The following is a 13309-nucleotide window of genomic DNA, read 5'->3' as shown; positions in this document are numbered from 1 at the left end:
GCTTCACGGTGCTCATTATGGTCTGGGAGGGAGAAATAAATGCACAGGACCTCGCGAAGCCTCAAAGGTTTGGAGGTGTGGGAGATCAAGGACTTACCGTGTAAAGAAGAGAGAGCTGTATCCCACTAGGTATCTAATGAGTTGGCACAAAGTTCGGACCCCTGCTTAAAAAAACTGGAGACCACCACATACTATTGCTCCCTATGTCCCTAGACTTGGATATTGTGAAACAGGCTGACCACTATTCCAACGAACTCTATGAGTTTGTCCAATTTATTCATTTTACTGGATTCTGCTGACTCCCTGGGAATTTTTCAATCTCTCTCTTTTTAATCATGTATTTAGAGAGGTAATCAATGATTGTGAAATAAACTGATTCAATAAAATGCTAGACTAAAGAATTCTATCAATGGGACTGGCAATGTCAAGAACCTGGATTAATACAGAGCTTCCTAATAAGCACCTTCCAATTTTCCCAAAGAACTATTTATTTTCTTCTACCTTGGGTAAAGCTAAATGCACTATGGATTCAGCTTTTAAATTGCCATGTACGGTTTGGCCAAATTTATATCATCTTTAAACTCAACCATACAGAAATCTAATGTTACTATAAAAGCAAACTGAATGCATTACTCAATAACATTTCGAAAGTGTTCAAAAAAATGGAATTACTTTGTTAGTCACAGTGTTGATTGCCAGAGTTGGAGAGGCACTTCCCGAAATAATACACTCCATTCCCAAAGAATCTGAATCTATGCTATATGGAGTTGAGGCCTAAAATACAAGAACAAAATACATAGTCATTAGCTCATAAAACCAGCAACTTTTAACACAATTTGAAGTTACTTCAAGTTCTCTAACATCCAATGTTGTGATCTGTTTCTAAAAATAAACAAAATCATCATTGAAATCTCTTCTACTGTATTTTAATATGCTACTGACTTGATAATCACAAAGTCCTTTGGTATGGTTACTCCTTACCAACTCTTTTAACTAGCTGTGGGATGGGTTTACAAAGATTGGACATTAGCTTCTGTAGTGGAGACTGCGAATCGTCTGATCATGCCTATTCTCCCTTTTAGTAACAGCTCTCCACAGTCATCAGCTCATGGCTGCCCAGCTAAAGACCACATTTCCCAGCCTCATGTGCAGGTAGTTACAGCCATGTGATGTAGGCCGTGACAGATGGGACATGAGAAGCGTGATGTGTGCAACTTCTGAGTCGTGTCTGTGAAAGGAGCTTGCTTGCCCTCATTCTCTTTCCCTCTTCCTGCAGAGGCTGAGACCCAACCACGGGGGTGGTGACCGTGCACAGCCAGAAAGCTGAGGGTAATGCTCTGGGGAACACTGGAAAGAGAACATTAATGAAAAAGGAGACAGTTTTGGTATAAGGACTGTATTCCCATGAGACCAGACTCACAGCTTCGGCTATCATAAATCAGACAGTAGACTTTTAAAAATCTCTTAACTGGATACTCTTCAGATACTTCAATTCGATGTGGTCGAGAGACACAGTACGTTACCTTTACAGGCTTCGACATGCTCAGGAGTATAGGATACGTTTTCATTTGCAGGTACATTGATTCTTGTTATTAACAGACAAGTGCTCTGATTAGCACAGTGAATTTAACTTGGGAACTAGGTACCCCAAAATGTATTTGGAGAACTGTTATTCATGCAGCCAAACCAAATTCTAGACAAAGAGAAGTACTGACGAATCTAATCCAGGTGGCACCAGTCAGCTTGTGAAAGATCCTTTCTGGAGTAGCCTCATATCATATCAAAATCCTACCCACTCAAATTCCCCTCCCAACATGATAGTGTGATACCTACAGACCAACCTTCTTCTGATATCAACGACCCACTGGGGTGGGACATGGGATGACAACTAGCAGAGGATCCTAAAGAGTACACAAAACAAGCAGACTGCGGAGAAAGTCAAAACTTGGGAGAGACCGGCTTGAGTTTCCTGTTTGAAACTCCCAAAGTCAGGTGGCAGATATGGCGTTTGAATAGCTGAAGTGGTCTCTGTCAGGAGGAACCAGGGAAAAGAGCCCAGGTGAACACAACCTGCTACTAGAGACAGAGAGGAACCCCACAGAGGATAAAGTCAAAAAAGACTGCCTAATACTGCACATGAAAACCACAAAAGCCTCAGGCTGACCCTGGAACCATGTGCCGATTAGAATAAGAGGCTTACATAATCAAACTGAAATTGGAACCACTGCCCACAAAAGGCGAAAGAGAATTTATAGTTTGAGTCTAACACGGCTAACTGCCAGCTAAAATAAAACTATCAATATTCTACAGACTATAACAGAACCCAGAGTCTCTATAACATTCATAATGTCCAAGACACAATCCAAAACTACCTGAAATAGCAGTGATGGAAAAATGAAACCCATTCTCAAGAAAAAGACAATCTATAAAAGCTCACAAGAAGATTAAAATCTCATAAAAAAATTATATGAGACAAGGATTTTAAAGTAGCTGCTATAATTATGCTCAAACGGCGGGAAATCCGAATGAAAAAACATAATAATGGAAATCTCAGTGGAGAAATAAATGTAAAAGAACAAAATCAAGATTTACAAATAAAAATACAATATCTGAATTTTAAATCACGGATGGACAGTATCAGAATGGAGACTGAAATGGAAAGAATCAGCGAACTCAAAGGCAGATCAAAAGAAACCACACAATCTAAAGAACAACAAGAGAAGAGCCTTATTAAAAGAAAAAAGCCTCAGAGAGCTCGGGAAAATCTCAGAAGGCCTAACACGTGTGACTTGGAGCTAGAGAAGAACAGAAGAGAGCGTCAGCAGAAAACCGTGAGGACTTCGGGAATTTATCAAAATCCAAGAAGCCCAGTGAGCCCCGGTCAGCGCACATGCAAAGGCAACTCACACGTGGACACTACCATAACCGAACTGCTGAACCCAGTGGTAGAAGCAGCCAGAGAAAAACGACACTTGGAAAATGACGGCGGTTATTAGCTAATGAACATCTTTGAAGCACTAAAAGTAAAAAAATTTCAATCTCAGACTGCATATCTAATGAAAATATTCTCCAGGAACGCACATTTTGAGAGAAAGTAAAACTAAGAGAATTTGTTGCCAGGAGATCTGCAACATAAGCAAGTTTACTAGGCTAAGTGGATTATAGCAGAGGGAACCTGAGACCATAAGGAATGAATTAAAGCACCCGAAATGATACACACCTAGGTAAATGAAAAAGACCACCGTGCGTTCCTCTTAGATTTTAAAATTCACATGTAATTATTTACGGCAAAACTTATAAAACTGTCTTGCGAGATTACCCATAGACGCAGATGCAGCATCTATCACAGCCATGGGGAGTGGTGAGGAAAGGGGGAAAGGAGACTATGGTTGGAAAATTTCCACAGCTCTTACGACGTGGTGTGATATTAACTGGGAACAGACAAGAGGTTAGGAATGTACGCCGAAATCCCAACATATACATATACAAAGAAGTATAGCCAAAGAGCTAGTAGATAAATTAAAATAGAATACTAAGACATATCCAAACACTCTAAAAGGCACGAAAGAGGGGAAAAAGGGACTAAAGTACAGTGCTACCTGAACAACTGGGTTCACCTCTCAGTGGGGTAGAGCCAAAAGACACAACCAAAGCAAAGAGCGGGAGAAGGAAGAATTTTATTATTGCAGCAAGCGAGGAGAACCCCACAGATCTTCCCCAAAGCAGTGTCACTACCACCAACAAAATTGGGACGTTTACAAGCATATTCATGAAGGGGCCTGAGCAGGCCCACCAAGTCCACGCTTCAGCCGACTGAAGCTGCATGAGCCAGAAAGGTCAACATCCTCCTTCCCTGGGTTCCAGTTAGTCTAGTGGCTGAGCGCCCTTCCAAGGGCACCAAACATCCCAAGAAAGTGCTGTGCACTAGTCTTTACACATGAACTGGGAACGTCACAACTGATTCGGTATCTCTGCAACTGCTACTTCTTTTGCCTGGAAATACTTTGTTCTTTCGTTCCCTTAAAGATCATTATTACTGAGCACTGTTCAAGAGCAAGCACTGTCACCAGAGATCACAAGATGGTTTAGGCCAAAAATGATCTCTCTTATGTCAAGAAAGCCATGCCTGGTTCTCTTTCCCTGGGGACCCTCTAACCTTATCTGCCTACGAGAGGTCAGAGAGAAAACAATACCAATAATTACATTAAAAAAAAGACTGAGCTAGGACTTCCCATCGTGGTACAGCAGAAACAAATCCAACAGCTAGTATCCATGAGGATGAGGGTTCAATTTCTGGCCTTGCTCAGAGGGTCAGGGATCTGGTGCTGCCATGAGCTGTGGTGGAGGTCAAAGACACAGTTCAGCTCCTACGTTGCTGTGGCTGTGGTGTAGGCTGGCAGCTCTATCTGCGATTTGACTCCTATCCTGGGAACTTCCATGTGCCGCGGCTGCAGCCCTAAAAAGCACACACACACAAAAGACTGAGCTAAACGCAGCCTGTAAGAGTCACAACCTCAAATGAGACTAACAACAGAACTTTAAAATATATGAAGAACTGACAATTAAAAATCAGTGAAGAAAAAGAACACTGGAATACATTAAATCCTTGATCTAACTGGTGTAAGAGAAAATGATACTGAAGAACATACAGAACATGCATTCTTTTTGAATGCACACAGACATTCATCAGGCTATAGCACATGCTAAGTCACAAACCAATAAACATGTAAAGCCTGAAACGGGAAAAAAAAAAAAAAAAAACTGTACCAAAAATCAGTAGATATCTAGGAAAGCCCAATATTTGGAATACTTGGAAATAAGTAATTCATGAGTCAGAAAAACTCAAAAGAGAGTTTTAGAAATATTCTAAACGAGATGATAATGAAAATGCAGTATACCAAAACTTTGTAAGATGCAGTTAAAGCAGTGATTAGAGCTAAATCTATAGCTTCAAATTCTTATATTCCAAAAGAGGAAAGATCTCAGATCAATTATTTAAGATGGAACATAAAGAAGTCAGGAATATTTAGTAAAAAAAATTAGTAAATAGAAGTAAATGATAAAGACAGTAGAAATAAACAAAACCGAAAACCAGCCACAAAAAAATGTGAAAGACAACACCTGGTTCTTTGATGAAACTGACAAAACTGACAAATCCTTAGCAATATTGAAGAAAAAAAGAGAAAAAAATCAAGAATGATAAGAATTATTTTTTACTATAGATTCCATAAATATAAGCAAATATTATGAGCTGTTTTACACCGAAATCCAACAACTTAAATGACAAACTCCTTAAGAATCTAACAAAACTGAAATAAAAAGAGAAAATTTGAATAGTCCCATAACAAATGAATTAAATATCAAAAAAACCTCCCCACAGGAGTTCCCATTGTGGCTCAGCAAAACAAAACCAACTAGGAACCAAGAGGTTTGCACATCCAATCCCTGGCCTCACTCAGTGGGTTAAGGATCTGGCATTGCTATGAGATGTGGTGTAGGTTGCAGACGCGGGTTGGATCCCAAGTTGTTGTGGCACAGGCCGGCAGCTGTAGCTCCAATCTGCTTCCAAGCCTGGGAACCTCCATATGCCTCGAGTGCAGCCTTAAAAAAACAAAACAAAACCTCCCCACAAATAAACCTTCAGGGAATTCCCACTGAGGTGCAGTGGGTTAAGGATCTGGTATTGCCACAGCTATGGCACAACTGCAGCTGTAGCCTGGATTCGATCCCTAGCCCAGGAACTTCCCATGGCCAAAAAATGGAAAAACAACAACAAAAACCCTAACTTTAGGTCCAGATGGTTTCAATGTTTTCTCAAACATTAAAGGTAGATATACCAACCTACAGAAATTTTTTCAGAAAATAGAGGAAGAAATACAGCCTAATCAATTTTACGAAGCCATCATAACCCTAATATTAAAATTTCAGATATTTACTACAGATGAAAAATGTCATCTAACAAATCAGCAAACAAAGGATGCTGAGACTACCACACCGTCAGCTACCACAGCCACAGTGCACCCTGAGGAGATTCAGAAGGGAGGAAAAAAGAGGATACTGGCCCTATGTACTTAAGGCACAAATCAAAGGAACAACTTCAACAAGCCCAGACTCTTGCATCTTCCCAGGCATAGAAAAGAGCTAAATTCATAAACTTGAGGTGTCTGGCTTTCCTTAATTTGAGCTTCTTCTTGTTCCCTGAGGTAGGCCTGTATTGCTATAAACTTCCCTCTTAGAACTGCTTTTGCTGCATCCCATAGATTTTGGAGGGTAGTACCTTTGTTGTCATTTGCTTCTAATAGACATTTTTTAATTTCCTCTTTGATTTCTTCAGTGATCCATTAGTTTCAGTTGTACCGTAGCATGTTGTTTAGTCTAAACATGTTTGTGTTTCTTTGCAGTTCTTTTCTTGTGGCTGATTTCCAGTCATATAGTGTTGTGGTCAGAAAGATGCTTGATATGATTTCAAACTTCTTAAAGTTACTGAGGCTTGACTTGTAGCCCAGAGTGTGATCAATCTTAGAGAATGTTCCGCGTGCACTTGAGAACAATGTGTATTCTGCTGCTGTTGGACGGAATGTCCTATAAACATCTATTAAGTCCATCTGGACTAATGCTTCATTCAGGTCCTGGGTTTCCTTACTGATTTTTTGTCTGGATGATTTGTCTATTGCTGTTAAGTGGGGTGTTAAGGTCCCCCACTATTATTGTGTTATTGTTGATTCCTCCTTTTAAGGGTGTCAGCAGTTGCCTTACGTATTGCGGGGATCCTGTGTTGGGTGCAGACATATTTATAACTGTTATATCTTCTTCTTGGATCATTCCGTGATGTCCTTCCTTGTCTCTTAAAATAGTCTTCATTTTAAGGTCTATTTTGTCTGATATGAGTATTGCTACTCCAACTTTCTTTTGATTCCCATTTGCAGAGAATATTTTCTTCCATCCTCTCCCTTTCAATCTGTATGGGCCCCAGAAGTGAAGTGGGTCTCTTGAAGACAGCACATATATGGGTCTTGCTTTTGTATTCATTCAGCCAGTCCGTCTTTTGGTTGGGGCGTTTAGTCCATTGATTTTTAAAGTAATTATTGATATGTATGTTCTTACTGCCATTTTATTAACTGTTTTGGATTTGGTTTTGTGGCTCTTTTTTCTTCCCTTCTTCTCTTGTTCCTCCTCTTGTGGCTTGATGACTATCTTGTGTTGTATTTGAGTTGATTTTTCTTATTTCTGTGTGTATCAATTGTAGATTTTTGGTTTGCATTTACCCTGAAGCTTTGATATAGGAGTCTCTCCACACACACACACACACACACACACACACACACACAAACACACACACACGAGGTTGTTTTAAGTTGTTGGTCTCTTAATTGCAAGTGCTTCTCCACTGTCCTGCATTTGTACCCTCCTCTTCTCACGATGTCTGATTTTGGTGGCATAGTTGTGTGTGGATGATTTCCTACCTTTACTGTATATATGCCTTTACTGGTGAGCCTTGTCATTTGCGGTATTTTTGTTTCTAGTTGTAGGCTTTGCTTTTCTGCCTAGAGAAGTTCCTTTAGTATTTGTTGTAAAGCTGCTTTAGTGGTGCTGAATTCTCTTAGCTTTTGCTTATCTGTAAAGATTTTGATTTCTCTTTCAAATCTGAATGACAGCCTTGCTGGGTAAAGTAATCCAGGTTGGAGAGTTTTTTAATTCGTTTGTTTTGCTTTTAGGGCTGCACCTGCGGCATATGGAGGTTCCCAGCCTAAGGGCTGAATCAGAGCTATGGCTGCCAGCCTACACCACAGCCACAGCAATGCAGAATCTGAGCCGCATCTGTGACCTACACCACAGCTCAGGACAATGCCAGATCCTTAACTCACTGAGCGAGGCCAGGGACCGAACCTGCAACCTCAGGGTTCCTAGTCAGATTCGTTCCCCACTGTGCCACGATGGGAACTCCCCTGGTTTGAGGTTTTTCCTTTCATCATGTTAAGTATATCATGCCACTCCCATCTGACCTGCAGAGTTTCTGCTGAAAAATCTGCCAATAACCTTATCGGGGTTCCCTTGTATGTTATTTGTTTCTTTTCCCTAGCTGCTTCAATATTTTCTGTCTTTAATTTTGGTCAGTTTGATTAATATGTGTCTCGGAATATTCCTCCTTGGGTTTATTTTATATGGTACTCATTGCGCTTCCTGGATTTGAGTGAGTGGTTCCTTTCCCATGTTAGGGAAGTTTTCGGCTATTATCTCTTCAAATATTTTTTCTGTACCTTTCTCTCTCTCTTCTCTTTCTGGCACCCCTATAATAAGGATGTTAGTGCATTTAGAGTTCTCTTAGACTGTCAATCTTTTTTCTTTTCTGTTCTGCATCAGTGATTTCCACTAGTCTGTCCTCCACTTCACCTTATTCATTCTTCTGCCTCCTGTATTCTGCTGTTGCCTGCTTTTAATGCATTTTTTATTTTAGTTATTGTGTTTTGCATCTCTGCTTAAGTTTTAAATCTTGTATTTCTTTGCTCAATGTTGGCTGTAAATTATCAATCTTTGCCTCCAGTGTAATTTCCAATGTCTTGCATCATCTTCAACCATCAGCAGTCTAAAGTTTTTTTCCTGGAGGCTGATAACCTCCAGGTCACTTAGCTCTTTTTCTGGGTTTTTTTCTTGCTCCTTTTCTGAGTTATAGTTCTCTGCCTTTTCATTTTTATAGGTTTTTGGTGTGGTCTCCTTTTTGCAGACAATAGGGTTGTAGCCTCTCCTACTTCTGGTGTCTGCTCCCCTTGAGGCTGAAGTTGGTAGGGGGCTTGCTCTAGGCAACCTGATGGGAGGGACTGGTACCTGCCCACTGGTAGGTGGGGCTGATTCCTATCCTTCTGGTGGGTGGGGCTCTGTCTCTGGGTGAGATCAGAGGAGGCTGTGTGCCTGGAGGGCCTTTAGGCAGCCTGTTTACTGCTGAGTGGGGCTGTGATCCCATCTGGATTACTGTTTGGCCTGGGGCTTCTCAGTGCTGATGGGTGGGGCCAGATTTTCCCAAAATGGCCACCTCTAGAGGAACACAGGCTGATGAATATTCCGGAGACCTCTGCCTCCAATGTCCTTCCCCCACAATGAGCCATAGTCATCCCCTGTTTTCCCAGGAGCGCCTCCAAGAACTGCAGTCAGGTCTGACCCATATATTCCTATGGCGTCTCTGCTTTGCTCTGGGACCCAGTGCATGTGAAAGTCTGTGTGCACCTTTCAAGAATGGGGTCTCCGTTTTCCCCAGTCCCATGGAGCTGCTGTGCAGAAGCCACACTGGCCTTCAATGCCAGATGCTCTGGGGGTTCTTTCTCTCAATGCTAGATCCCCAGCCATGGGAACTTGACATGGGGCTCAGAACTCTCACTCCTGTAGGTGAGTCTCTGTGATATAGTTACTTTCCAGTCTGTAGGGCTTCCCACCCAGGAGGTATGGGGTTGCTTATGTGGCCATACCCTACCTCTTGACATGGCCTCCTCTTCATCTTCTGGAGTAGGATATCTTTTTGAAAGTTTCCAATCCATTTGGTTGAAGGTTGTTCAGCAACTGCTTGTAATTTTGTTGTTTTTAGGAGAGAAGTTGAGCTCCAGTACTATTCTGTTATCTTAATCCCGTCTGACTTTCTTTGTCTTTTTGTCTTTTTAGGGCCGCATGCGGGCATGGAGTCCCAGGCTAGGGGTCCAATCGGAACTGCAGCCTCCAGCCTATGCCAGAGCCACAGCAACGTGGGATTCAAGCCAAGTCTGAGACCTACACCACAGCTCGTGGCAAGGCTGGATCCTTAACCCACTGAACAAGGCCATGGATCAAACCTGCGTCCTCATAGATGCTAGTTGGGTTCGTTAACTGCTGAGCCATGACGGGAACTCCAGGTCTGCCTTTCTTTAATTAATAGCAACCTTTTGATGGTCAATTACTTGGGTTTTGTTGCAAAAACTCATATATATCCTGGATCCTCCCTTACCTCTTTGGAGCAGTCCCTCGGATCTATCTGAGAAGCTGCCTTCTGGGCTTAAGCCCTCAGCAATTCCACCAAACAAAAGATACTGCTCAACTTCAGGTCATGCATTTTTTTGTTCAGTCAACATGACAAAAAAAATTATAATTCCATATCCCTCATGATTTATAGATGCAAAAATCCTAGTATTAGCAAAATGAATCCAACAATATATATTAAAGGGAATATACACTGTAACTGAGTATGACTTATTCAAGAAATACAAGGTTTAACATTCCAATGCAATCATGAACAGAGTATATTCAATATGTGAACAGAATAAAAAAGAAAAGACATAATCACTTCAGTAGGTACAGAAAAAGCACTTGACGAAATTCTACCTCCACTCCTAACAACTCTCACCAAACTGGGCTTACCAGAGAACTTCCTCACTCTGAGCAACGGCATCTACAAAAGCCCCACAGCTTAGTCACACTTAGGGATGAAAAACTGAACAACTTTCCCCCTAAGAATGGGAATAAGGCTAGGATACCCACTCTCACCACACTTCACACTGTACTAAAAAGATTCTGGTCACTGCAATAAGGTTCTAAGAAGGAACAGAGGGGAAGGAGGGAAATCACAGGAAAACACAGTCTATCTGCAAATGACGTAACTGTTTATACAGAAAATCCCAAGGCATCTTTAAAAAATAAATTCTAGCACTAACACGATTGTAGGACACAAGATTAATATACAAAAATTATATTTTTATTACTAGCAGTAAGCAACTGGAAAATGCATTTTAAAATATACAGCATCCAAAGCCAAAATATCCAGGATTAAATCTAACTGAAAATGTTGAAGTCCTCCATATTAAAAACTAAAAAAAAAAAAAAAAAATCCAGAGAGAAATTAACACCATAATGAATAGAAAGATTCTATACTTTCACGGCTCGGAATAATCAATATTGCTAAGATGTCCATTCTCCCCAGATCATGTTGCCTGGGGATAAGAATGGAGGGAGGCACAAGTTACAAAGGAACCTGAAGAAAGTTTTAGGTGTGACAGATATACTGCCAACCAGTAATAATTTCACATATCAAAAATCTTCAAATTAAAAACATTAAACATTCAATTAATTATACAAAAATGACCATTCAGTAGTATTGTTAAAAAACAAAAAACTAAACCCTACTCATTCATCAAATTAACCCCTATGAAACACTTTCTGGTCTACAACTCTAACTGGATAGCATTTTCCCCAACTCTCAGGAAATTCTATTCCTACATTTCTTGGAGGCAACATGTAGTGCCTCCCACACACTGTACATGTTTGCCCAATTGAAATGTCTTTCCATTTCTAAGAATTCTAAGACTAGGCCTGTAGATGGCATTCCTTTTCCTCTGCTTTAACTGGACCCTCCTTCATTCAGACTCAGACTCAGAGAAGGAAAGGGGGGATCACTTAATCAACAAAACCACTCTATATGACAATGGAAGAAACTGAGTCACAAATAACAACACAATGACAGCAATCTCAAATATGCAGCAGGATGCAGAGTCCAGAGTCCAGGTGAATGTTCTCTTTTCTATTTATCCATTCATCCTTCAGTCAGATTCCAAATTAAACTTGTAATCACCTTTGAACTACAGCACACAATTCAGGTCTCTTAACTTCAATAAAAGGGGTATGTATGTCTCTACTGCTCTAATAAAGGCTGGATAACTACACATTATATGCTTTTTGCTGAGGCCAACATCTGTGTCACCTTTACTCTCTCAAATGATTTCCACAACAATGCATTAGAAGATGTAAGCACAACTATCCACAGCAAGTCTGTCCTGATCTCCCTGCTTCTTTGTTCTCTTATAAAACTCAAGTCTTCATAAGGCACACAAGGCCCTCCACAGTCTTTCTCCAGCTATCACAGCTTACTGCCCTGACACTGAGTCCTACTGCTTAGGACTACTTGTTCTTCCTCGCACACACTGAACCAGCCAAGCTAATTCTTCACATGCCACGTACATTTCAGAGCCTCTTTAACTGTGGGATCTCAGAAGTGAGGTTCTCTCCCAGGCCTGTAGAGCTTATGCATATTTATAAAAACTACAGCCAGGAGTTCCCGTTGCAGCACAGTGGAAACAAATCCAACTAGGAATCATGAGTTTGAGGGATCGATCCCTGGCCTTGCTCAGTGGGTTACGGAATCAGCGTAGCCGTGAGCTATGGTATAGGTCGCAGACGCAGCTCAGATTTTGCACTGCTGTGGCTGTGGTGTGGGCTGGCAGCTGTAGCTCTGATTTGACCCCTAGCCTGGGGACCTCCATATGCAATGGGTGCAACCCTATAAAGCAAAAAATAAATAAAATAAAATAAATAAAAAGACTCTATAGCCAAACAAATTCAACCGGAGTTAGAACTTTAAAACTAAGTCTCCTAACTTGCAAGCTAATACTATTTCCCCTAAATCCTGTACTTAATAAAAATGACATCTCATGGCTTTGTAACATGACTTGGTTTTGCTCATAATTTTATTATGTTCTTAAACTGACAGAGGAAGTTCAGATCATCAAAATATAACACAGTCTGAAGGGTACTTTTGTTTTTTTAAGAATTTTCTTTTCCCGTGGCTGTGGCTCTGGTGTAGGCCAGTGGTTACAGCTCCGATTCGACCCCTAGCCTGGCTGGGAACCTCCATATGCCGCAGGAGCGGCCCTAGAAATGGCAAAAGGACAAAAGAATTTTCATTTCCTACCATGGGCAGCACTCCAACCTCACTAGCAGTTTTTTCTTTTCTTTCTTTCTAATTACGGCCACCTGCAGCATATGGAAGAACCTGGGCCAGGGATCGAATCCGTGCCTCTGCAGTGACCCAAGCCGATGCAGCTGGATCCTTAACCCACTCTGCCACAGTGAGAACTCCACTCCCAGCTTTAAAATGTTCCTAAATTTTGCATTTCTAACAGGGGTATTACTTCTTCTTTATAATTCCTTCAAAGTACCTTACTGCGCTAAGCATACAACAGAAACACAATAAATATGTGACGTCACTACCCACAAGCAAGAGTTACATACAACCATTTCATATGCTTCTGTAACAATACTAAATTTGTCCATTTATATTTTAAAACTCTAAACGAGGCACTCAGGCAACACTAAGCAGTGACCAGGAAGACTTTCAAGAAACAATTTTCAAGAAGCAATATACCCAAAAGATGCGCTGTTGGTCTACTAATTTAAGAGGACAGTTGTGCCCATATGCACCTTGAGGAGACAAAAGGTGTTTTTTTGGGTTTTTTTTTGGGGGGGGTCTTTTTTTGCCATTTCTTGAGCTGTTCCCGCGGCACATGGAGGTTCCCAGGCT

At 41.0% G+C, this 13309-nt stretch overlaps 1 protein-coding gene across 9 annotated transcripts in view; it reads right to left on the bottom strand.

Moving 5' to 3' along the window:
• Nucleotides 1-13309, bottom strand: part of FOXJ3 (forkhead box J3) — a 140607-nt gene that overhangs the window by 39035 nt on the left and 88263 nt on the right. For 7 of the 9 annotated variants that reach the window (XM_021096929.1, XM_021096936.1, XM_021096933.1 and 4 more), the window contains one exon: nt 673-774. The exons of the other annotated variants lie outside the window; for them this stretch is intronic. In XM_021096929.1, the coding sequence (XP_020952588.1) occupies nt 673-774 (102 nt within the window). The remainder of the gene's footprint in view (nt 1-672; nt 775-13309) is intronic. 9 annotated transcript variants of the gene reach the window in all.

The sequence above is a fragment of the Sus scrofa genome, chromosome 6 (assembly GCF_000003025.6).
Source record: "Sus scrofa isolate TJ Tabasco breed Duroc chromosome 6, Sscrofa11.1, whole genome shotgun sequence".
In the NCBI taxonomy this organism is placed as follows: domain Eukaryota; kingdom Metazoa; phylum Chordata; class Mammalia; order Artiodactyla; family Suidae; genus Sus; species Sus scrofa.
Note: the sequence above shows the minus strand (reverse complement) of the source record. Positions and strands in the feature narration are given on the sequence as shown.